Source organism: Dipodomys merriami, unplaced genomic scaffold (assembly GCF_024711535.1).
Source record: "Dipodomys merriami isolate MVZ:Mamm:240054 unplaced genomic scaffold, mDipMer1.0.p SCAF_39, whole genome shotgun sequence".
Taxonomy (NCBI): domain Eukaryota; kingdom Metazoa; phylum Chordata; class Mammalia; order Rodentia; family Heteromyidae; genus Dipodomys; species Dipodomys merriami.
The window spans coordinates 4,482,185-4,504,452 of NW_027205492.1; the positions used below are offsets into that span (position 1 = coordinate 4,482,185).

The 22,268-nt window shown below is 49.9% G+C and overlaps 2 protein-coding genes across 3 annotated transcripts; both read right to left on the reverse strand.

Annotated features, from left to right (window-relative positions):
- Positions 1-4,534: 4,534 nt before the first annotated feature.
- Kcns1 (potassium voltage-gated channel modifier subfamily S member 1) lies at positions 4,535-11,400 on the reverse strand. Of its 2 annotated transcripts, XM_069990118.1 has the most exons (4): positions 11,316-11,400; positions 9,412-9,461; positions 8,262-9,314; positions 4,535-5,628 (listed from the first exon to the last, which is right to left on the reverse strand). In XM_069990118.1, exons 3-4 carry the CDS (start codon positions 9,285-9,287, stop codon positions 5,158-5,160), a joined length of 1,497 nt encoding a protein of 498 aa, XP_069846219.1. In that variant the 5' UTR covers positions 9,288-9,314; positions 9,412-9,461; positions 11,316-11,400; the 3' UTR covers positions 4,535-5,157. The 2 variants fall into 2 exon arrangements, with proteins under 2 accessions (XP_069846219.1, XP_069846220.1); XM_069990119.1 differs by lacking the exon at positions 11,316-11,400 and having other exon boundaries at positions 8,262-9,289; positions 9,441-9,450.
- Positions 11,401-15,157: 3,757 nt separating this feature from the next.
- LOC138805158 (WAP four-disulfide core domain protein 5-like) lies at positions 15,158-20,050 on the reverse strand. Its single transcript, XM_069989743.1, has 3 exons — positions 19,966-20,050; positions 15,433-15,573; positions 15,158-15,348 (listed from the first exon to the last, which is right to left on the reverse strand). The coding sequence occupies exons 1-3, from the start codon at positions 20,048-20,050 to the stop codon at positions 15,158-15,160; spliced, it is 417 nt and encodes a 138-aa protein (XP_069845844.1).
- Positions 20,051-22,268: the final 2,218 nt, after the last annotated feature.

Here is a 22,268-nt window from a genome sequence, read left to right on the forward strand (position 1 = left end):
TAGAAATCATCTCTCCATCTTACAGACTGAAACCAAGACTCACAAGACTGCAACGGACAATTGTAATTGTGGCACCTGCCAAGTTCCTTTTCTCTTTTGGTTCTTTTTGGGGGTGGGGGTGCGGGTGGGGGTCAGAAACTAGAACTCCAACTCTGTACCTGACACTTTGACTTATTGGCTGATGCTCTACCAACTGAGCCCCATCTCCAACCCTACCCTTCCTGTTTTGGGAACTGCTGGGCTCACAGCAGTAACAGGATCAATTTGGTGACTGCTAAATTGTCATGGACACAATGTCCCCTCGCTTGGGGTGCTCATCTCATGCTCTGGCCTGGTAAAGTGGCAGACTGTGGATGAGGAGCTATCTCTTGTATTATTTGTTATCATTTGGTTTCTGCGGGTGGTTGTGGCATCCATCACAGTCCAATTTTAAGGAAGTGAGGAATACCCAGCTTGTGTGATAAAATGTTTTTTTTAGTAACTGCATAGAGCAATGTAAAAGAGTCAATCAATAAAGCAAACCCAAATAGTAACACAAAATGAAAAGTGGAGCATTTTTCATTCCTGTGATCAAGGTGAATTATTCATGCTACTCAGGGGGCTGAGATCTGAGGATCGCAGTTCAAAGCCAGCTCATGCAGGAAAAGTCCGTGAGACTCTTATCTCCAGTAAACTACCAGAAAAACCAGAAGTGGTGCTGTGGCTCAAGTGGTAGAGCACTTGCCTTGAGCTGAAGAACTGAGGGACAGCGCCCAGGCCCAGAGTTCAAGCTCTATGACTGACCATAAAAAAAAAAAAAAAAAAAAAAGCTATTCATGACTTGCAGTCTGAATTCTCCAAATAACCAAAATTGATTGTGCAGGTTCCTGAATTCAGTCTTGCTGAAGTTATGAAGTTCAATGTTACACTTCATGCAGCATGAGAGCATGTGAGAAAAAAAACCAAGGTTCTCTAAACACTGATGTAAGTCGTTCACAACTTACCCTAGAGAGGAAAGAAACCTCATGACTTCCTATTTGTCCCACTCCTCAGGGCTGCTTAGCTGGGAGCCAGGGACCAATTTGGTTTGGAGAGTAAAAGTAAACTGAGCAGGAAAGAACCTTGGACCCATACAAAATTGTAGAAACTTGTTAATTAATGCCATTGGAAACGTGGGGAAATTTTGTGGAAATGGATTTCTGTGGTATTTGATCATGCAGGGGAAGTGGAATTTTGGACCAGGCTGGTCTTCTTGAGATGGATGCACTTAGCAGGGATTCTGCCTTCTATGCTAGCTCCAAGAGCTGGCTGGGCTCTAGGCAATTTGATGAGTTGGCTAATACAAACTTGGACCAAATGATGGCCCACAGAAATTGGAGCCTGCAGGGCCCAAATCCCTTGGCCTCATGTAAACAGGAAGAGGATAAAAGATTTCTGAAGACAAGATGCTAGATTGGTTTTATACTGCGACTTCTCCCCTCTAATTCTCTTACGATGGCCTCCAGTGAACCCAGCATGCTTTTCCCTGGTTTGAAGAAAGTCTAGATCAGGAGTAGCAGGTTGGGAGAAGCTGCAATTTGAAGTGGGTTCCTAATTTTAGAGTGGAGAAAGAACACAGAGGGGCAAGAACCCTGGCATTGGCATTTCATTTTCAGAAGTTTGCCATAATATTCAGAGGGCTCTGAATGAGGCAAGAACTCATGGTGTAGGTAACTCTTAAAAGTTCTGTACTTCCTGAAGCCTTGTCAGTCGGTTCTTCCTTTGATTGGATGAACTTCATACACCCTTTTGTGGTAGGCTTACCAGTGACCTCAAACATGTACCCACATTTAGGTTTCTACAGCCTGTAAATATTACCTTATTTGGAACAGGGTCTTTTAGCAAAATATTATTAGGAATCTTGAGAAGTGGCCACCTTGGTCTATCGAAGTAGGCCCTAACTAAAATCACAAATGTCCTTATGAGAAAGATTTATTGAGAGATTTGGCACACAGAGGCAAAGATAACAGGACACCATGGACAGAGACAGATGGAGCTATGTGCCATGGAATGCCACTGTTGGCAAAATCCAGAGGAGTCGAGAGGATTCTCCTAAATCCCTGGAAATGATCAGGGTGCTGCCAACACCTTGATTTTGAATTTCTGAACCCCAGACCGGTAGGAGAATAAATTTCTGCCACGTAAAGTCATTTAGTACTACAGGGGCTATACTTGATTTTTTTGCTCACAGCTAGTACTCTACCACTTGAAGCACACCTCCAGTCTAACATTTTGATGGTTTCTTGGTATTAAGAGATTCAGGAACATTTTTGCCTAAGCTAGCTTTGAACTATGATCCTCTAGTTTTAGCTCCCAAATATCTAGGATTACAGGTATGAGACACCAGAACCTAGCTAGGTAATTATTTATGGCAGAAACAGAAAGAGAACATAATCCTCAAAATATTTACTTTTGCTGAAAGTATTCAGTGAGTTTCTGTTGCTTGCAGCCAAATAACCCTAATTCTAACAGTTGTTCATTTCCACTATTTACTGTAATTGAGTTAATTCCAACTGGCCTCTTGTCACTGGCTACAAACATACTTTGTGGGCCAAATCTAAGAGCAGACCCAAAAGATGTGGATTCCAGGGCACTCTGCATATCCTCCCTCCCCAGCTACCCAGAAGCAATTCCATGCAAACAGAAACAGGTACTTAGGCATGGCTCTTTATTTGCATGATGCATTTCTTTAATACACTGGGGTGGGAAAGAATTGTGACATTTGGGCCAGTATTACACACAACTTTGTGTTGGACTTGAGTCGGATGATTCTTCCCTGAGCTGTTCCCACAGCAGCATTAGAGACTGCAGGAAGTCTAGAAGCCATCTGGCTTCTCAGTGTGTTAGGTCAAATCAAAGGGGGGATGCATAAAGCCCTTCAGATACCTCTGTTCCTCATTTTGGTCACAGCTGGACTGGTTGTGAAGAGGTGAATGTGCAGGAAGGCCTGTATGGGAGGCAGGCTCCTGACAGCTGCTCTGGCTTAGCTCTTGCCCCTGCCCAATCTGGACACCACGTGTGTATTGGCAGCCCACCATGTACTATCCACATGCCATTCCCCACCCCAAATCTCCTTTGCTTACTTGGCTGTTCATCCTTACAATGGCAGGTTCAGTATTACTTGCTGTCTCTGATCTTCTTGGGTAGTAAATCGTGACACATTGTATGTGCTTATAGTTCTCTGTATTTAGTTGAGCTCACTATTGGATAGTTTTGTAACTAGTGGATTAAAGTCCTTATTTCCTACTAGTTCAAGTAGCATCATGAGTACAGCAATATCTGATTTGTCTACCATCATTCTCTCTCCCCCTCCTTCCCTCTCTTTCCCTCCTTGCTCTTATCTCTCCCATCTCTTCCCTCTTTCCCCTCCCTCTGATACTGGTGTTGATCCCAGGGTTTTGTACTTGCTAAATAAGTGTTCTACCACTTGAGTGAAATCCCTAGTTTGCTTTTATATTTTTACCCAAGCTGGCCTCAAACTTGTGATCTTCATGCCCTCACCTCCTAAACTGCTGGGATTATAGCCATGTACCACCAGACCCAGCCATTATTATCTTTTGGATCTAATGAAGAGTCAATGATTCAGAGACTAGGAGGCTAAATCTGACAAGTGGGTGGGTGGGTATAACATGGTGGCATGTGTCTTTGTAGGGACAGAGGAGATGCTATGAGAAACCAGAGTGCACAGACCTCCTCCAAAGAAATTCAGAAACTTAAACTACACGAAAACCTGTCTGTAACCCACACATAAAACCTCTGTTCGTAAATGACTGAGTGAAGACCTTGTAAGAGGGTTATGGTAAGAAAAACAAACAAACAAAAAACTTCAAAAACCAAGCAGGGCCAAGGAGGCCAAATTGAATAAACCTTTCTTTCCCTTTTAAGGGAAGGTCTTTGGTGATTTCCTCTTTGCCCTCAAAGCCTGACAGGTTGTAGGAACTGGTTGATGTAAACAACATGTACTAAAGTCCTATCCTGCTGCAAGTCTGGGGTTCAGCTACACAGTGCCTTCCATTTTGAGGCCCAGTGTGACGGGACAGAAGGAACCAGGCAGGCCATGGCGGCATGGTGATTGGTGCTCTAGCCATGCTGTATGAAAGGGCTCTGCGAACCCTTTCCACCTTGCTCAGCCAGCAGACAGAAGATTTGACAGGAGAATTTAAAGATGTACCCCCAGCAAGGAGGACAGGGTCATAGCTTACTAAAAGGGATGTTAAGTCTCAAGCGTTTGCTTGGATGGTTACTCAGGCAGGACTAGAGGTGTGTGTAGTGGGCAGAAGGGACCTTGCCAAGTTGGAATGGGGGTTCGTGCATGGCAGTCCTGTGTCACTGACATTTCAGAGTTGAGCTGCCTCCTCAGCTCCATTTGGCTTTCACCTCCCTCTGGGTCACAGACCGTGACCCTTTGCTGGATGGCCTGGGATCCCGAAGTGGGAGCACAGGGCTGGCTCACTTCCCACAGCAGGTACAGAGCGGGATCTGTGACTCAGGCAGCACCCTGTCAGGTTTGCTCTGTCCTAAGTCAGCCCTAGGAGGGAGGTGCAGGAGATGATCCCTCAGCAAACTCGCAGAGCCGCTAAGGAGGCAGCAAGGACTCCCCCTTGAAAGCTCACTCCTTCCAGAAGCACTTTGAAAGCCACAGCTGGGGTCCAGGGCTCCTGTGTCCCAATCCCTTCTGATAGATGGTTATTCCATTAGGATCCATACCCCTCCTAAAATCCACATGCAAACTGTAGAGGGTAGATGACAGAGTGAGCAGACCATAAGCAAGGACTCCAGACTGGACTCCCTAACTTCTAGTTATGACATGTTGTGTGAGTCGTTGCTCCTTTCTGGGCTTCAGTTCTGTCATGCGTGAAATGGGGATGATTTTCATCTTCCAGCACAGAGTCACAGGCGGTACTCAAGACCATCACCCCCCTGCTTTCCCCTTGTTCCTGACTCATGCTTGCTTCTCAGGTGGCTCTGAGCCACTTTGTGGGGGCACACTGTCCTCCACCACCCTGGGCCTTTGGAAGTAAGTATGCAGTCCCTGGGTCTGATTTCGGGCTGGGCACAAATGGTCATGAGAGGAACTTAGGCAGGGAGGGCTCTGCTGGGTTCCAGCTGGCTGTGGACCAGGGATGCAGAACTATGGTTTTAATAACTCTGAGACTTGGCAGGTTCGCTGGGGGCCTGGCTCTCCAAGTCTGCAGACCGCCCCTCCTGTGAGGTCTCTCGGGATGTCTCTAGCGACCCCTCAGACACCCCATCCATGCTACTCAGGATGTCCTCGAATTCCCGCTGGCCACTGTTACGTACAGCTGCCTCCAGAGCCTTCTGGCGCCGGTAGAAGTGGGAGAACTTGTTGAAGATGATGGTGATGGGGAGCGCGACCACCAGAATGCCTCCGAGGATGCAGCCCGAGGCCGCCAGCTTGCCAGCCACCGTCACCGGCACCACATCCCCATAACCCACCGTGGTCATGCTCACCGTGCCCCACCACCAGCAGGCCGGGATGGTGTCAAAGCCCACGTTCTCCTCCTCCTCCGCCGTGTAGGCCACGCCGGAGAACACTGACACACCCACGGCCAGGTACAGCAGTAAGATGCCCACCTCGCGGTAGCTGTGCTGGAAGACAATGCAAGAACCTGAATCAGCTAGATGGGCATAGGAGAAACTGAGGCCCAGAGAGTATAGCACTGACTGGGTCCCAAGTCACAGAGTAAGGTCGAGCTAGCACCAAGACCCAAGTAACCTAACTCTAAGGTCTTCTCATTATAGGGCAACAAAACTCTCTGGGATTGAATACAGGCCTAATTTCTATTGCAAAGGTGCTTGCCTGGCCACTGAGCTTTCTTTTAACTCAGAGATCCTGTTGATTTTTTTTTTCCTTTGCAAAACCAAAAGAATCATAGTTTATGTTTTACAATGCAGTTAGTTAGGTTTTGTGTCCTTTTGACTGGTCGATCATGTTTGGCAGGTACGAAAACAAACCTTTTCTGCCCCTCAAGGAAACTGAGAAGATATGGGTTCCCCAGACAAAACACACATCACATTTGCTTACGGATATATACATCTGCTCTACTGTGAAGTCAAGACTGTGGACAGGGGTTCTCAAATGGGGTGGTTTTGGACCCACCTGGGGACATTTGGCATTATTTGGAGATACTTTTGGTTATTGTAGTGGGAACAGGTATGCCACGGGTAGAGGTGAAGGGTGTGGTTTAACGTCCTACAGTGTATAGGGCAGCACCCACAATAAAGAGTTATTTGACTCCAAATGTTTATTAATGCCAGGCTGAGAGGACTTAACTTAGAGAAAACTGTAATGTGTGCCAACATCATATAATTCTTGTTTAAAAGTCAGAACCCAACTAATTCAATTTGTACCATTTAATTTGACTCAATTAAGGTAGGTCTGTGGTAGAGCCACAGATAATACCTTTCTGGCAAGCTTCTATGTGTTCAGAGAGCCATTTCCAGCCTGGGGCCTCACACTGAGTCATGGCAAGGGTCTGGTCTGGACAACGTTACACTTGAATCTTGACCCTAACAGCCTGGATCACTATTATATTCCTCCTTGCACATAAAGCTAAGATCCTCAAGCCATGATTTTCTGCCATAGCATCATTCCCATGGTAGAGGCAAGTTGGAGTTGTAGGGCATAAGGATCTTTCCTAGACAGACACTGCACTTAAGGGGTCTGGCTAGCAGAACTCTCTGAACTGGATCATTACCCTGGGATTCTGCCTAGATCACCTACCAGTGTCTTGAATCCTTACTTCCCTGCCAGGAGGACAGGCAACAGGATTTACTGAGCAAAGGTGGAAGGGACCTTTGAGTGCCTTCCAATGATCCTTCACAGAATTGCATGATGCTTTAGGAGAAAGAGCCTGAGGCTGGAGTTGGGCACAGTGAGGCTAGTCTCTGGCCTCTGCCGTTTACTTACTGAAGAAGCTTTGGTAAGTCCTGTCACTCACTGGAGCCTCAGTTTCCACATCTGCAAAGGGGTGACAATATATGTCTTCACAAGCTTTCTATGCTCTGGGGAAGGGGCCAAGAGTTCATGCCTTGAGTACCATGACCCATGCATTTCTTAGACCACATTCCCCCCTCCCCCATCCCCTCTGTGTCCCCTCTGCCAGCATTCATCCTGTGTGTTGGCCAAACCTTGTTACAAGTTATTCACATTGCCTTCCTTCCTTTCTCATCCAGGCTAATTACACCCCTTGGGCAGAACCTGGCACTAAGATAATGTGTTCAATAAGTTGTGACTAGGCTTTAAAAAAAAAACAAAACCCCAGCCTTCTAAACTCATGATCTTCATCTACGGGAAGAAAATGAATAACAGCATCTTCTTGAGGAAGTTGTCCTAAGGACGAATCAATAATAGATGTGAAATTGGCACAGAATAGGTTCTGTGCTCAGTAAGTATTAGCTCCAGGGCTATATTCCTAGGTTTGGCCTATTAAGGGTGACTACCTGGGCCTTTTGATAATGCCAGAAGAAAGGCTATTTTTGTTCTATAAACTGAAGTTTGGTAGATACACCAGAAGTAAACTTTGTCCCTGATAATCCATGTTTGTAATCACGGCACTTGAAAGCCAAAGAGTTTGAGGCCAGACTTGACTATGTAGGGAGTTCAAGGCTAGTCTGGCCTATATATGGTGAGATTGTCTCAAAAAAAAAGGGGGGGGGGGAGAGTGCCAGGCACTAGTGGCTCATGTCTGTAATCCTAGCTACTCAGGAGGCTGAGATCTGAGAATGGAGGTCTCAGGCAGGAAAGTCCATGAGACTCTGATCTCCCATGAACTACTCAGAAAAAGCTGGAGGTGGTGCTGTGTCTCAAGTGGTAGAGGGCTAGCCTAGAGCCAAAGAAGCTCAGGAACAAGCTCCCAGGGCCTGAGTTCAAGCCCCAGGATGCACACAAAAAAAGTGGGGGTGGGCAATAGAGAGGTGAGGAGTGATCTTTGTCTTCTCCTTTGCAAAAAGAAAGCCAAGCCAAGCAATGACTCCGTCTTTTCTTCCAGAAACAGGGGTAACAGTAAGCCCTTCCTTACAGGGCCTTTGGAAAGAGGTCAGACTGGATGTGAATGTCCGCCTGGCATCTAGCTCTGCGCCTGGCCTGGCTTCTCAGTCCAGATGTGCGCCTGGACATTGGAGGCTTGACAAATCCACCAGCTAACCTGCCCCAGCCTCCCCTCACTCTCCTCTATCCCAACCCTCCCCCCCCCCCCCCACCTCACCTCCAAACATCCTACCTTGAGCGTGGCGCCCAGCGATCGGAGCCCGGTGGAGTGGCGCGCCAATTTGAGCACGCGGAAGATGCGCATGAGACGGAAGACCTGCACCACCTTGCCCAGGTCCCCCAAGTCCTCGCCGCCGGCCCCGCCCTGCTTGCCCAGCGCCGCCCCGGCCAGCAGCGTGAGATAGAAGGGCAGCACGGACACGATGTCGATGAGATTGAGCGGGTGGCAAAAGAAGTTGCGCGTGCTGGGCGCCAGCAGGAGGCGCGACGACACCTCGAAGCTGAACCAGGCGATGCAGAAGTACTCGAGCCGCCGAAGCACCGGGTCATCGCGCACCTCCTCGGCGCTCCGGCCCGCCGCCACGGCGGCCACGGCGGCCGCGGCCTCCCGGGCCTGGTACTCGGGCAGGCTGTGGATGCACATGGCGGCGATGGAGGCGAGCACCACGCCGATGGAGACGCAGCTGAACAGCTTGCTGGGCAGCGAGTAGCCCGGGTTCTCCATGGTGAGCCACAGGCGGCGGCGCAGGCGGCCGCAGCGCGCCGTGCCGTAGCGCGCCAGCTCGCGCTGCACGTCGGAGATCTCATCCGGGCACGGGTCCACGCTGCTCGGCGTGTCGCTGTCCTCGTCCCACGCGCGAGGCCGCGCCACGCGCCGCTCCAGGTAGCGCGCCCGGCAGCACGTGGCCAGGGCGTTCTCGCCCAGGCCCCAGTAATCCGCCTCCTGGCCGAAGGCGAACACGCACAGCTCGTCCAGCACGTGCAGGTGGCCGGTGCGGTAGAAATGCAGCAGGCCCAGGAAGAAGCCCGGGTGCCGATCGAAGTAGAACTCGCGTATCCCTGCGTCGTAGTCGTCGCACAGGCGCCGCGCCTGCTCCTCGGACGCCGCGGCCTGCAGGCGACCCAGCCGCGTGCCCGGGAAGCGCGCCACGGCGCGTGCGCTCAGCCGCCGCCGCACGCCGCCCACGTTCACGCGCAGCGCCTCGTCTCGTCGCCGCCAGGGGGCGCCGGCGCCCGACCCTGAGGACTCGCTCACCATGACTCCGGGGTGCCACCCCGCGGACACCTGGGGCGGGGGAGGGTGGAAGGGGGGCTTTGTGCAAAGCGCCGGGTATGCAGTAGGTGTTCAATAGATGTCAAGTGCCCCCCCAGACTCGAGTTACCTGGGATGTCCGTTTCCTCCTCTGGCAACGGGAATGGGAATACTTGCCACCTAGGATGGTCATGAAAATCAGTTGAGAACAGTGGTTCTCAAAGTATGTTCCTTGGACAAAGCATCAGCTCACTTGGGACTTGGTCAAAAATTCCCATTCTGTAGTCTGCCCTAGATTTGCCAAATCAGAACGGGGGTATGGAGTGGAGGCCAGCAGCCAGCCTCCCGCTGTCCCTCTTTCCCTCTCCATTCTGTCTCTGTCTCTGTCTCTATCTCTGTCTCTGTCTGTCTGTCTGTCTCTTTCTCTCTGCTTGTGTGTGTAGCTTAATTGCTAAGGTAGCCCAGGCTGGCCTTGAACTTGAAATCACCTGCCTCAGTTTCCCAAGTGCTGGGATTTCAGGCTGGCCTCCACCACAGCAAATAGCCTTGTGTTTAAAGACAAGGAGAGTGATTCTGATACTTGGTCAAGTTGTGATCTACTGGGTTAGATGATGTAAGGCATCTGTAGAGTCCTTCAGACATGACCTTGAACCTTCTCTGTGTGTATGAGTGACTCTGAGCCTCTGTGAAATGGAGATTTTAAAAAAAGATCTACTTCAAAATGCGGTTACAATGATTATGTGTCCTAGTGTCCTTTTTAGACCTGGCCCACATAAAGAGTTTATTGAAAAATCCACCAGTACCACTCACACTGGAGTCAGGCAAACCTGGGCTTAACCACACCCATGATGCACTTGAGCCTTGAATAAGTTTCTCCCCCACCCCCTCTGGGTCTCTGATTCCTGAACAATGCAGACAGTAGCACCCCTCTCCAAGGCTAACTGGAGGGCCATGGGAAGTGCTTGGCTTTGATGAGTAGTCAGGAAATACTAGATAATTCCACAGAAAAAGACTTCCACCTCTGCTGGAACCAAGGGCTGATGTCTTGACTCCTGACCGATATAAGCTCATCCATGGTGGGCCTGGGGATCTCCCGTACATCCAGCACCCAAGCCTGGCTGCCTTTCACTTAACTCTGGCTTTGTTTAGATGGGCTGGAATCTGATTCTGCCCTTAGCTCTGTCTCTTGTGCAACCTCAGGTTTGTGGTCCTGTTCTAGGAGTTAGCCTAGATGAACTTTGGATAAACCGTTTTCCTGATGGTGTTCAGAGCCTTAGGAATACACTGGGAGCTCAGTGCATTAATATTCCCTTAATTACGGGAATAGTAACCATTCCTTGGGCTTCTCTTTGGTCAAACATGAGTTCAAATTCTGATGAGTCTGTCATGGGCCAGCTGTTGATTTTGAGTGGATCCACTGCCCTCTCTGAGCTCACATTTCTATCTGCAAACAGGAAACCATCATTCTTCCTATCAGAGGCTGAGGAGTTGATGCTGCAGTGTGTCTAGCGGCAGCACGGTCCTGGGGCATAATCAGTGCACAGGAACGATGAGTGGGAGGGGGGCAGGTCTACTCTGGCCTCTTCCACCTCAGGAGGTGAAAAACTTCCCAGGCCATTTCCATCATCCATTAGAAGCATGATCTCCGGCAAATCCCTCTATCTGCCTACAACTCACTTTCCTGCTTTAGGAAGCAGAGGTACTTAGTGAAACAAATGTGGCTTGACAAGAATCTGGCGATCAGTGAGAAAGGTTGGGGGACTAGCTCAAAATTACCCAGCTGGTTCACAGCCCACCTCAGCTGGAGCCTTGGGATGCTTATTTTCGAACACCTCCAGTCTATCTAGTACTTTCCTGCGCCACCCACCCCACCAGCTGCACTTCCGTGAATCCTCTTAACCAGGGCAGCCAGGGAGGTTTATTAGTCCCATTTTACAGATGTGCAAGCAGGACGCACTCCAGTCTCCCCAAAGCCTGGCCGGCCCACTGCCCCCGCCTGGGCAGTCCATGCCTCCCACTCCCTCAGCCCCTTACCTTACCAGCACCACGCCTCTCCCCAAGCAGGACTCAGACTTAGTCGGCGGGCTGAGGGGAACCCCCTTTTGGGCATCTGTGTTCCCTGCTCGCCTGTCTCCAAAAGGCGCAGAGGCGGAGGGGAGCCGCCGGGCCGGTGCAGGCCTCCTCGCAGCCCCGCAGCCCCGCTGCGTCTCTCTGCGGGCCCCCTCCTTTCTTGTTCCTCCGTCCCCCGCGGCTGAGGCCGCATCGATCGCTGCCAGCGGAGGGAGGGAGGCCGCGGGGCGGCCGGAGGCGGTGGCTTCTATTCCTGACTCGGGTGAGAGCTGGGGGGTGTTGTCTGGAGACTGCGCCCAACAACCCAGCCATGTCCACAAATCAGGGGCGCAGAAGGATGGGCCACTTAGAGGGATGGTGTCCCCTCTGGAGAGAAGTCTCTGTCTCCGGCCCAGGAGTGGCAGTAGCAGTATTTTGCTTCATGGAGTGCCTGCTGCTGTGACAGGAGACTTAGCTCAGTCATTTCCTGACACAGACTTGGCCAGGGCCAAAGGCTCTGTGCTCTGCAGTGTACAGAGGAGACCCAGGCTCTTGCCTAGCCTGTCGGGATGAAGGGGAAGGAGTTGGACAAGGCAGCTTCAGATCCCAGGGGCCTCCTGGCCTGTGCCTGAGCAGTCCAGCCCTAGCCAGGTGCGTGCCCCAGGAGTCAGCATCCTCACCTGCAGGTGGAGTCCTGAGTCCCACCTTCCAGAAGGGTTAGGGGGCAAACAGCTGTGATCTGTGAGTGAGGGCTGTTGTGGGTGTGCTGGGACAGGGTACTGAAGACTAGACCCTGGGTTGACAGCTGTTGGTCTAAATGAGCATATTTACCATTGTTGAGAAGTTACTTGGCCCAAGTATAGGGCCTCGTCTCATTCAGGCTGCAAGCACATCTGCAGGGTGCTGTTCTCATACAACCTCACGGATAAGAAGTGACAAGTTTAAGAAGCACGGTTCCTCTGCCAATTGTCCCCTATGCCAGTGCTATGCCACAGATAACACGTGAGCGACCTATGTTGTTTGAAATTCTGTCTCTCTCTGTCTCATTGTCTGTCTCTCTGTCTCTTTGTCTCTGTCTCTCTGTCTCTCTGTTTCTCTGTCTCTGTCTCTCTCTCTCTCTCTCTCTCTCTTTCACTCTCACTCTCCTTTCTGCTAGGGATCTTGGCCAATTCAGTACTTTCAGAGCTACTGCTTCTCCACTGTCAAATCAAAATAACAATTTGCCTACCTTTCTCAGGGCTAGGGGGTGGATGAATGAGGTGGTGTTTTAAAGTGGAAGGCATTAAGATGTGTATTGCTATAGATGAATAATCGATATTGGCACGAGGCTCTTACTATGGTAAATCAATTCCTTGTCTTGAAGAACTGCACCCTGCCATTTCTACCCACAGCCCATCAGCCAAAGCAGGTCCCTAAGCAAGCCCTCCATCTGTGGGGCGGGGACGCACAGGGCTCCCCGGGGAAGCTCCAGAAAGGTGGGAACGTGGGAGGGAGGAGGCAACTGCAGTCATAGAACACACAATCCTCAGCATTCTCCGTGTTAACTCCTGGAGGATCTGGGTGGGGAATCTGAGACCCAGAAGGATCCAGAGATAGAGCCCAGGTCCCAGCAGCTCAGGGACTCCCACAAAGGACTCTCTGTTCTCTATCTCCTCTCTCCGGCATCACCTTGAACCCAAGTTGCTGCACTGGTTACTTTGAGTCCACAGTTCAAGTATTTGAATCTTGTGAGAAGGACTACAGCAGCCAGGAAGTGGAATTCTTTCCACCTCCCAACCAGAAGACCAGATGGATAAAGGACTTTACTTGGGCTCATCCCCTTCTCTCCTTAGGCCCTGACTGTAGGCAGGAGTCTGGGGGAATTGAAGTAAGTGAGGTATAGTTCAACATCAGGAGGGGACCCACTCTAAACATGTCACCCCAGCTGTCCAAGCATCGTGTCTCCTAATGTAGGACAGTCCCAAATGATCTTAGTGAGCACTTGGATGTAAGATGACACAACATCAACTCCTGGAGTGAGACTGATTCCCTTTTCAGTCCTGCTTGTGGCAGCCAGAGATTCTCAACTTAGAGCACTGACAGCTCTTTTGCCCTTGCTAATCTCCCATTTATTAAAGCAGAGACAAGGAGTGGGCTGCAGGCTCAGTCTTGGCAAGGAGCCTTATCTAGCTAGAGTTTAATAATATTATTTAATTGGACATGAATTAATTGAATGGCACTGAGCCATTCTGGTCGAATTTGATTTCCCACTTACATTCTCTCTGTGTGGCCAGTGATCTTGCTTATCACTTCCATAGTAGTGAGGTCAGATTTGCTTTTGAAATGGGTTTCATTGCGTACAAAAATGAATCATCTCAAGGGAAACACAGCATTACAGGTAGCCTGAATACATCATGCTATTTTACAGGTACAACTGAAATTATGAATGAACTGGTGTGTGGAAAATTCTGCTGGACATACTTTTTTTTTCTGTTTCAGTCCTGCAGCTTGAACTCACAGTTTGGGCAGCTTTTTTCTTTTCTTTTTTCCTCAAGACTTAAAAAGGCCATACCTCCATTTTTTTTGATTGTTTAGTAGTTTATTGGAAATAAGAGTCTCACAAACTTTTCTTCTCCAGGCTAGCTTTGAACCATGATCCTCAGGTCTCAGCTTCCTGAGTAGCTAGGATTACAGGCATGAGCCACTGGGACCTGGCTGGACATACATTTTTAGGGGGTAGGGTTACCTGAATTGAACATTTTAGGAGAGGAACAAGATACACAAAAAGATGTAAACACGGGTGTTGGTCAGGGTGGGAAGCTCAGTGTGGCCATTTCAGGGCGCTGGGCTGGTAAAGACAAATCCCTCTGAGGTCCCATGATGAACCTTAATTCTCAGGAGGAGAAGCAAGGGTTGCTGGGAAGTGACAGCAAGTGAATGTTTATCTACCCCTGGCAGGGATGGATCCTTCTGTCATCTCTTTCTGTTATGACCCTGAGCTGGATATGGAGCCGTGAATCTTAAACCAGAATTAGCCTGAGGAGAGAGAGAGAGGAAAAAAAGGAAAAGTCAATCCCCCATCCAGGCCCCATCATCCCAGCTCTGGTGACTACCAAAGCAGGGCTCCCTGTGTCCTTCAAAAGGGCACAGTGAAGCTCAGAGCCATTCTAAGTTGCAGCACATTAAGAGAATCAAGAAGGGCCAGGTTAGCCGGGTGCTGGTGGCTCACGCCTGTAATCCTAGCTACTCAGAAGGCTGAGATCTGAGGATCGCGGTTCAAAGCCAGCCCGGGCAGGAGAGACCGTGAGACTCCTATCTCCAATAAACCACTAGAAAACCGGAAGTGGCGCTGTAGCTCAAGTGGTAGAGCGCTCGCCTTGAGCTGAAGAGCTGAGGGACAGCGCCCAGGCCCAGAGTTCAAGCCCCACGACTGACCAAAAAAAAAAAAAAAAGAAGGGCCAGGTGCCAGAGCTCATGCTTGTAATCCTAGCTACTCAGGAGGCTGAGAACTGAGGATCATAGTTCAAAGCTAGCCCAGGCAGGAAGTCCATGAGGTTCTTATTGCTGATTAAACAATGAAACCTCAGAAATAGAGCTGTGGCTCAGTGTGGTAGAGTGCCAGCCTTGAGCAAAAAAGTTAAGGCCCAGTGCTCAGGCCCTGAGTTTAAGCCCCAGTACTGGCACAGTTCCCCCCCCCCTGTATATATTTATACACACACTCATTTCCTCCACATGCACCCCCACCCCCCAGGACCTCTTACACTCCCCATCTGCTTCTTCAGCTCAGGCCTATGGAGGCCTTGGCTCTGGGGAGGTAACCTGCTGAGCTTGTTGAACTGGAAGAAATGTCAGAGGTAGGGCTGGAAGAGGGAAGACCTGGAAGCCCCAGGAGCTGTACCTCTGGTGGGATCCCTGCAGTCCCGGCCACAGGCGGTGGGGCAGCAGCGTTTGCTGCGGGAGCAGTCGGAGTCCTGGTTACACATGTGCTTCGTGGGGCTGAGGCAATGCAGTGGGTCCCGGGGGCAGTTGCCCAGCTTTACTGCAACAAGAAGCCTGGGTGAGCCCTGCTTGTCTGCACTGGCCCTGGAGCTTGAATGGTCAGCCGGGTAGGGGAGGCGCTTACCTGAGACCCTGCGAACACACTGGCGGAAGCAAGCTCGGTAGCAGCACTTGTAGGTTGAGGGACACTGGCGGTCACTCATGCACTGGTCAGGCACTGACAGGGCACAGGGCCCGTCGTCTGGTGGGCAGCCCCCTGATTTCTCTGTGAAAAGAACCCCCATATCTTGTAGCTGGAGACAGGTCAGTCTCCAACCCTTAGTCACTGCCTGTTCTCTGGAAAGTTTTCCTCTGAGATTCGTATGGCATCAATGGGCAGGTAAAAAAAAAATATGTGGGAAATATGGTCATGCCTGGTCTGGCCCTTGTCAATCTCCCTGGTCTTACTCTGTACCATTCTTGCTCAGGGGCCCCCGATCTGCTCCCAGCTAGCTCACAGGCCACACCCACAATGCACAGTGACTGTCAGTGTCCCTCAATCTACTCAGCAGGGCCTCTGTTTTGGACACACCCCTTTCCCTCATGCTGATCCCTGTATCTCATTTACCCAGTCCCTACATTCATCTTCACCACCACATCACCTCTGCAGAAGACCCTCTGCCCCTGATCCCACACTGACTACTGACTACACAGTTCCAAATGATCCTCCCCTCAGAGTATATGACTACAGTTGTCTGCACGTCGCATCGGTCAGAGCTGAGACTGGTCACACCTCTCCCTCACCTCAGCTCACCACGGGTTCCAGCCTAGTACTGGGTGCACAATGCTCGTGGCTCAGTGACTGCTGGAAAGAAAAGATTTTGAAGGGAGACTCAGTGTTGCACGTGGGGCACCTGGCTGCCGGCCTGGCGCAGCGTCACATGCCGCAGCTGGCCACATCTGCCTTGGCACACTGTCACACTGTCACTGTTGCATAGCTTTAGATGTAAGTGTTCACTCTATTACTATATTCTCCAGCTGTGCAATGGTCTGTCCTGTACCTAGACACTCTTCTTGGGATTTGGGGCTGTTCCCAGACGTCCCATACCCAGTATCTCCCTCCACTTGGAGAAAGACGTCAAGGATTAGAGGGGGAGTGGCCAGCCCCGCCCCACACAGTCCTGAGGCTAGGACTTCCAAGGAGCTAGGACTTCCCTTGGAGCTCCATGACCTCCATGACCTGGTTGCTTTGGGGCTTTAGGGATGAGACTGGGCTGCGGGCTCTACTTCCGTCTAGCACCAAAGAAGACGTTTGGGAGCCTTCCATAGCAGCTGGATCCAGGGTTGTGACACGGCCCCCTGTGTTCCCTGTTGTCCCTGTCTGGCTGCTGGCTGCCGGCTGCACCCGTCTGCACACGTAGCGGGTGATCTGATCCCCACAAAGAGAGTGCTCAGTGTCAGCTTCAGTTCGTTTCAGTTGAATTGCTGCCCCCTGCTGGATAAAAAGGTTTACCTGGGAGAGAGCCCAGGCTCTAATGAGCCTCTCTTAAGGGGAACTTGGGGGGCCTTGGGAGACTGTCTTAAGTATAGGGTTTAGTCCTGAACTCAAGCTCAGGCCTCAAAGAATGGGCCAAACAGAGCAACCTGAGCTCACAGCCAGATGAGTGGGAGCTGTGTGTTGAGGAGCAGGTGGCACAGGGTGGGTAGGGAATAGAGCCCCGGAACTTCTAGGGGGAGTGGCCGGGGGCTGGGCCCTGAGGAATAGGCTGACAGGGAGAGGGGCTGAGAGTTGGTACTTCAAGTTGAAAGAACTACCAAGCTACAGGGTGGAGCCAGACATAATGGCCTACAGCACGCAGAGGAGTGTGAAGGGGTTTGGGTGGTCACACCAGCTCTGTTTCTCCGCCTTCCTAACCATCCCTCCATAACCAGGTTCTATGTTCCCTGAGAGGCACTCTGGGCACAGCATAGGCACATACATAGATAGATGCCATGGATGTGTAGACTCAAGGAGTGAGTAACCACACCCAGACCTGGTTTAAAGAGACAATCATCTTGCAGAGGTAGATAACACCAACAATCAAACACACAAGCACATTTAGATCTACACGCATAATTCATGGTCAGCTTGACCTATGACATTACTGACAGCCAACCTTTTATTTCTACAAGAAGAGCAACTTACACATAAGATAGTTTTATATATGTATGTGTGAATATATATGTATATACACACCTATACATAAATACATATGCATACATATATACACACTTATATATACATACACACATGTATATCCATATATATTCACACATATACAAGCAATAACATCCACACATTTAAAATGGGACATACAGTCCCTCTCCCATGGTATAACCCCTGCTTTCATTATATTTGAAGTTGGTATAATTTGTGGAGGGGAAGGGAAAAACCAAATAATTTAAATAGGGATACAGGTGGACCCATTGCAACAATGAGATGTACAAGTTGTTATGTCGAAAAATGAACTTTACAACTTTGGCCGAGGTGGGGGAGGTGGGGAGGGTAGGGGAGATGGGAAGGGATGGGAAGGGGAAACAAAGGAGGAGGCAACAATGCTTGATAAGAAATGTACTCATTATCTTGTGCATGTAATTGTAACCCCTCGGTATGGTATTTTCACAATAAAAAAGGAGATTATGTAAAAAATAAAATAAAACGGGACATACACAGTCAAATATACACACGTCATTATTTATGTACACATGCCTACACACATACTTTCACACTTAGACATGCATGTATCACATGCAGATGTGTGTAGACAGAACCATCAACAGTTGACATACACAGAGCTACACATACACAGGTTTACTCCCAATATTATATCACCACTGAAACCATTTCACTAGGCACGTACTGTTTACTATGCTCTTTGTATCAAAGGCACCCAACATTCGAATGCAAGGAGGGGCAGGGTCTTACAAACAGTGGTGACTGACCTTCCACAGACAACAACCTAACGCTTCCCCTCCCTCGACCCCAGCATCCTGTGCTACTGTTAGCTGAGGACCAGGCAGCTGTCTCATGGTAAAGAAATCAGGGCACAGTGGGTTCCGGTGAATCAGAGGAGCCACAGAGAGAGGGCAAGCAGAGAGGTACTGCGCAGGCCCAAGCACTTGCAGGCCGCAGAACCCACCCTGAACAGCCAAGCATGGCTGTATGGAGACATGGCTTCTGGGCCTCCTGGTTGCTTTGCTTCTTGGTATCACCCGCTTGCGCTGTACTCAATCCTCAGGATGCTTTTTATTACTCCAAAAGGGAAGCATGGGCCCCATTTCACAGGGAGGAAGTTGGTGAGCTGGGTCTTTCTGATTGCAAAGCTATAAACTCAGATGCTACCTTCGATACTCACTCAGAGCCAGTCTTTGGCCTTGGGCAAATGGTTTCCTCCTCTGAAAAAAATGGGAATAAAACAGTGCTGGCTCACCACATTGCAGAGAGCCTGTGTGTGGTGCCGGGCATGAGTCACAGCCTCAAGGCTTGGCCTTGGAACCCGCCAGCGTGGTTCTTCTCTCAGCCTGGCTGCTCTGAGCATCCCTTCTCCCCATCCCAGCTCATGCACCAGGCAGAGACCTGCGCTTCCATGAACTTCAAGGGGCAGAAAGGATGCAGAACCTGCTCCCTGGGGCCTTGCAGAGAAAGAGGACCCATTCTCATAACTACCCACTCCTCCAGGGGCAGGGACAGGGATGCACAGGTGGATGTAGGTCAGAGCATTCCAGCCCCAGCGGAGGATGGAAGGGGTGGCCTCGCTCAGACTGGAAGCCACCTGTCTAGCCACTCAAGCATTCACACCTCCCTTGTTGCCAACAGGCCAGCCTGAGTCTTGTCAGGGGACGGGGTGGGGACAGCATGTGAGGGAGGGAGAAGAGAGCCAAGTGGCAGATTCCTTCCAACAGATGCTACATTCCAAGAGCCATGTTTCCTTCAACTCCAAGTCCCTTCTTCAGGCCAGAGAGGACCAGAGAAGGCTCACATCCTATGGTGAGAATTACAGGACCACGTGGAAGTGGGGGACACAGCTGGACACAGGGTGGACACTCAGCGGCATAGAGACACACATGCACAGACACACATGGATACGAGTGTATGTGTGTGGAGGTTCACACTGACAATCAGGCCCCCAAACATCCATGCACACAGAGGCAGGGGTATGCCCCTAAACACAGGCACAGACAAGCATAGAAATACTGGCAGGAAGATATTTACCAAGAGACACAGCATCTGGACCAGCCAGAAAAATGCATTCTCAGCTGGGTGCCAGAGGCTCAGACCTGTAATCCTAGCTACTCAGTAGGCTGAGATCTGAGGATCGTGGTTCAAAGCCAGCCTGGGCAAGAAAGTCTGTGAGACTCTTATCTCCAATTAACAACCAGGAAACCAGAAGTGGCGCTGTGGCTCAAGTGGTAGAGCACTCACCTTGAGCTGAAGAGCTGAGGGACAGCGCCCAGGCCCAGAGTTCAAGCCCCATGACCAACCGGAAAAAAAAAAAAAAAAAAAAAAAAGCATTCTCCTGAAAGCATATGTGCGCAAGCGCACGCACACACACACACACACACACACACACACACACACACACACACACACACACACACTCAGAGCAAACCACCTGGTCTCTGGAGCTATCACACTTACCTCCCTTCTTCCAGCCTGACACCCCGGGCAGCTGGCTCCCTAAAGCCAGGAGAATCATCAGAAAGAAGTAGCTCTGGATCCTCATGTTTCTACCACGACACCTAATAAGATTAGGGCCCAGAGGCCCTCAAATGAACACCTGCAGCCCCAGAGAGGCTACAGCGGTTGAGTCAGGGGAGGAGGAGCAGGGGTGGGGTTAGGGACATGAGTCTCCTTCGTCGTGACCCCACCCCCTGCCTAAGAGCCTCCGTTGGGGTATTTGTGCAATAACTGAAGGCAGGTCTTTCGTGTTGGGGCTTTGGATCCAGTTCTGCCTGTATTAGTGACTTGGGCTCTGATGTTGGGCAAGTCCTTTTGCTCTTTGGACCTCAGTGTTTCTCATCTGTCTTTTCGTTCTTCTTTTTTACTGTAAAAAAAAAATTAGCTTGGGCTGTCCATTTGTGCGTGCAATGCATCTTGGTCAGAGGCACTTCCTGGATGATTCTCCCGCCTCCTCCCATTTAGTTTCCTAGTCCCATGTTCACGTATACACATTGAGTATTATGACTACATTCACCCATCCTTTCTCTTTCCATTCTCTGTGTGTTGGGAATGGGGAGGTGCTGGGCATCAAACCTAGGGCCTCACACATGCTAGGCAAGTGTTCTACCACTGAACTAGATCCTTGGCCTGAGAGAACTTTTAAAAATAGAGACAGAATTCCAGACAGGCTGGAATGAGGTAGCTCATACCTGTAATCCTAGCTATTCAGGAGGCTGAGGTTTAAGGACTGTAGTTCAAAGCCAGCCTGGGCAGCAAAGTCCATGAGACATTTATCTCCAACTAACCACCGGGGAGAAAAAAAACAAAAAACTGAAAGTGAAGCTATGGCAAACGTGGTAGAGACCTAGCCTTGGGCACAAAAGCTCAAGGACAGCACCCATGCCCCTGAATTCAAGCCTTAGGACCTGCACATGTATGCATGCATTTGTATACACACACACACACACACACACACACACACACACACACACACACACACACACACACACACACACACACACACACACACACACACACAGGAGTCAGGAGGTGGCTGCATTGACTGTAGTTATCTGGAAGTTCTGGGACATGCCAGAGGCTAGAATTGTGCCCAGAGGCACAATTATATAAGAGGTTGTTGGAATCTTGTTTTATGGACAAATATATGATTATTTTATTTATCTTCTTTGATCATCTACCTTCTGTTCTTTTTCAGTGTTCAACAGATGATTCCTACCAAGTGGTTTTTTTATTGTTTTATCAATGAGTCAGCCCTGCTTCCCGGTTAAGCTCTGACTTTCCTGCCTTCTTCATAACACCGATTCAGAATCCATAGACCTGCGCCTCCCAAATTGCAATTCCCCAGATCCTCAAATACAGTCCTTTTTACTTTTGCATTTCCAAGTTTGGGTTAATCGACAGGATTCAGGGTAATGAGTCAGGCCTTTTTATATGGCAAGGAGGACTTGGCAGAGTTCTGGGCATCTGGGAAGGAAGGTGGCAAAGGGTTGGGGTCAACATTTCCTGCCAGAGAAATGGGCTCAGCTTGGCATAGGAAGTGAGCCCAGCCCTGGCTGCTTGGGCCCCTGTGGATGAAAGAGAAACACTTCTATCTTTGGGAAGATCACTTCCAAAGGCAACAGGTGGAGCTGCCCCATGCCAGGGCTGGCTTGGCTATCTGGGATGGGCAGAGCATGGCTTTGGTTTGGCTTATTTGAGGGCTGGAGCAGATGAAAATGCCAATGGCACTCCTTCCCTGATTGCAGAAGTTTCTAAGCAAGAATGTCATGTGAGTCAGGGACACCACCCGAGGCTTCATACCTGCCATGTGGGCTTGCTCCTATGTTTGGTGGGAGAGAGGTTGTAGAGATTTGGCATTTCATAGGGCCAGGGAACACAGTAGTCTATTGGCACTGAGATCAAGTTCTTCCTCTCTATTAGAAAGATCCTGAAATGGCGCCAGATATGACGGAGGATGAACCCAAGGATGCACCTAATTCTCAGGACTAGGCTGGGCCTTCCCCTATTGCTTCTCTAGTTCCTGGGTGTTGAAAGCAGGAAAATAATCCATCTGACTATGAGGAAAAAAAGCTGACATTCTAGGGCTTGTCTCCCTAGCCTTTTGCAGTCCACAACAGCCAGGCAAGAAATTAGTTCTTCCTTAAGTTTGACCCAAATCCCTCATATTGACTTTTAAGTTCTCAAGCTCTTCTTGACTTTATCTTCTATGGTCTGGTGTTACTTTTGGGATTCAGTGCTATTATAAATGACATTTTGTTCAT

What these genes read in the sequence shown, in the direction of transcription:
- Kcns1 (XM_069990118.1), bottom strand. Translation starts at nt 9,287, where the DNA reads ATGGTGAGCGAGTCCTCAGGGTCGGGCGCCGGCGCCCCCTGGCGGCGA. An exon ending in CGCTGGGCGCCACGCTCAAG is followed by an intron (nt 5,629 to 8,261) that starts GTAGGATGTTTG and finishes ATTGTCTTCCAG; the next exon opens with CACAGCTACCGCGAGGTGGG.
- LOC138805158 (XM_069989743.1), bottom strand. Translation starts at nt 20,050, where the DNA reads ATGAGGATCCAGAGCTACTTCTTTCTGATGATTCTCCTGGCTTTAGGG. An exon ending in GTCAGGCTGGAAGAAGGGAG is followed by an intron (nt 15,574 to 19,965) that starts GTAAGTGTGATA and finishes TTCTTTTCACAG; the next exon opens with AGAAATCAGGGGGCTGCCCA. An exon ending in GTGTGTTCGCAGGGTCTCAG is followed by an intron (nt 15,349 to 15,432) that starts GTAAGCGCCTCC and finishes TTCTTGTTGCAG; the next exon opens with TAAAGCTGGGCAACTGCCCC.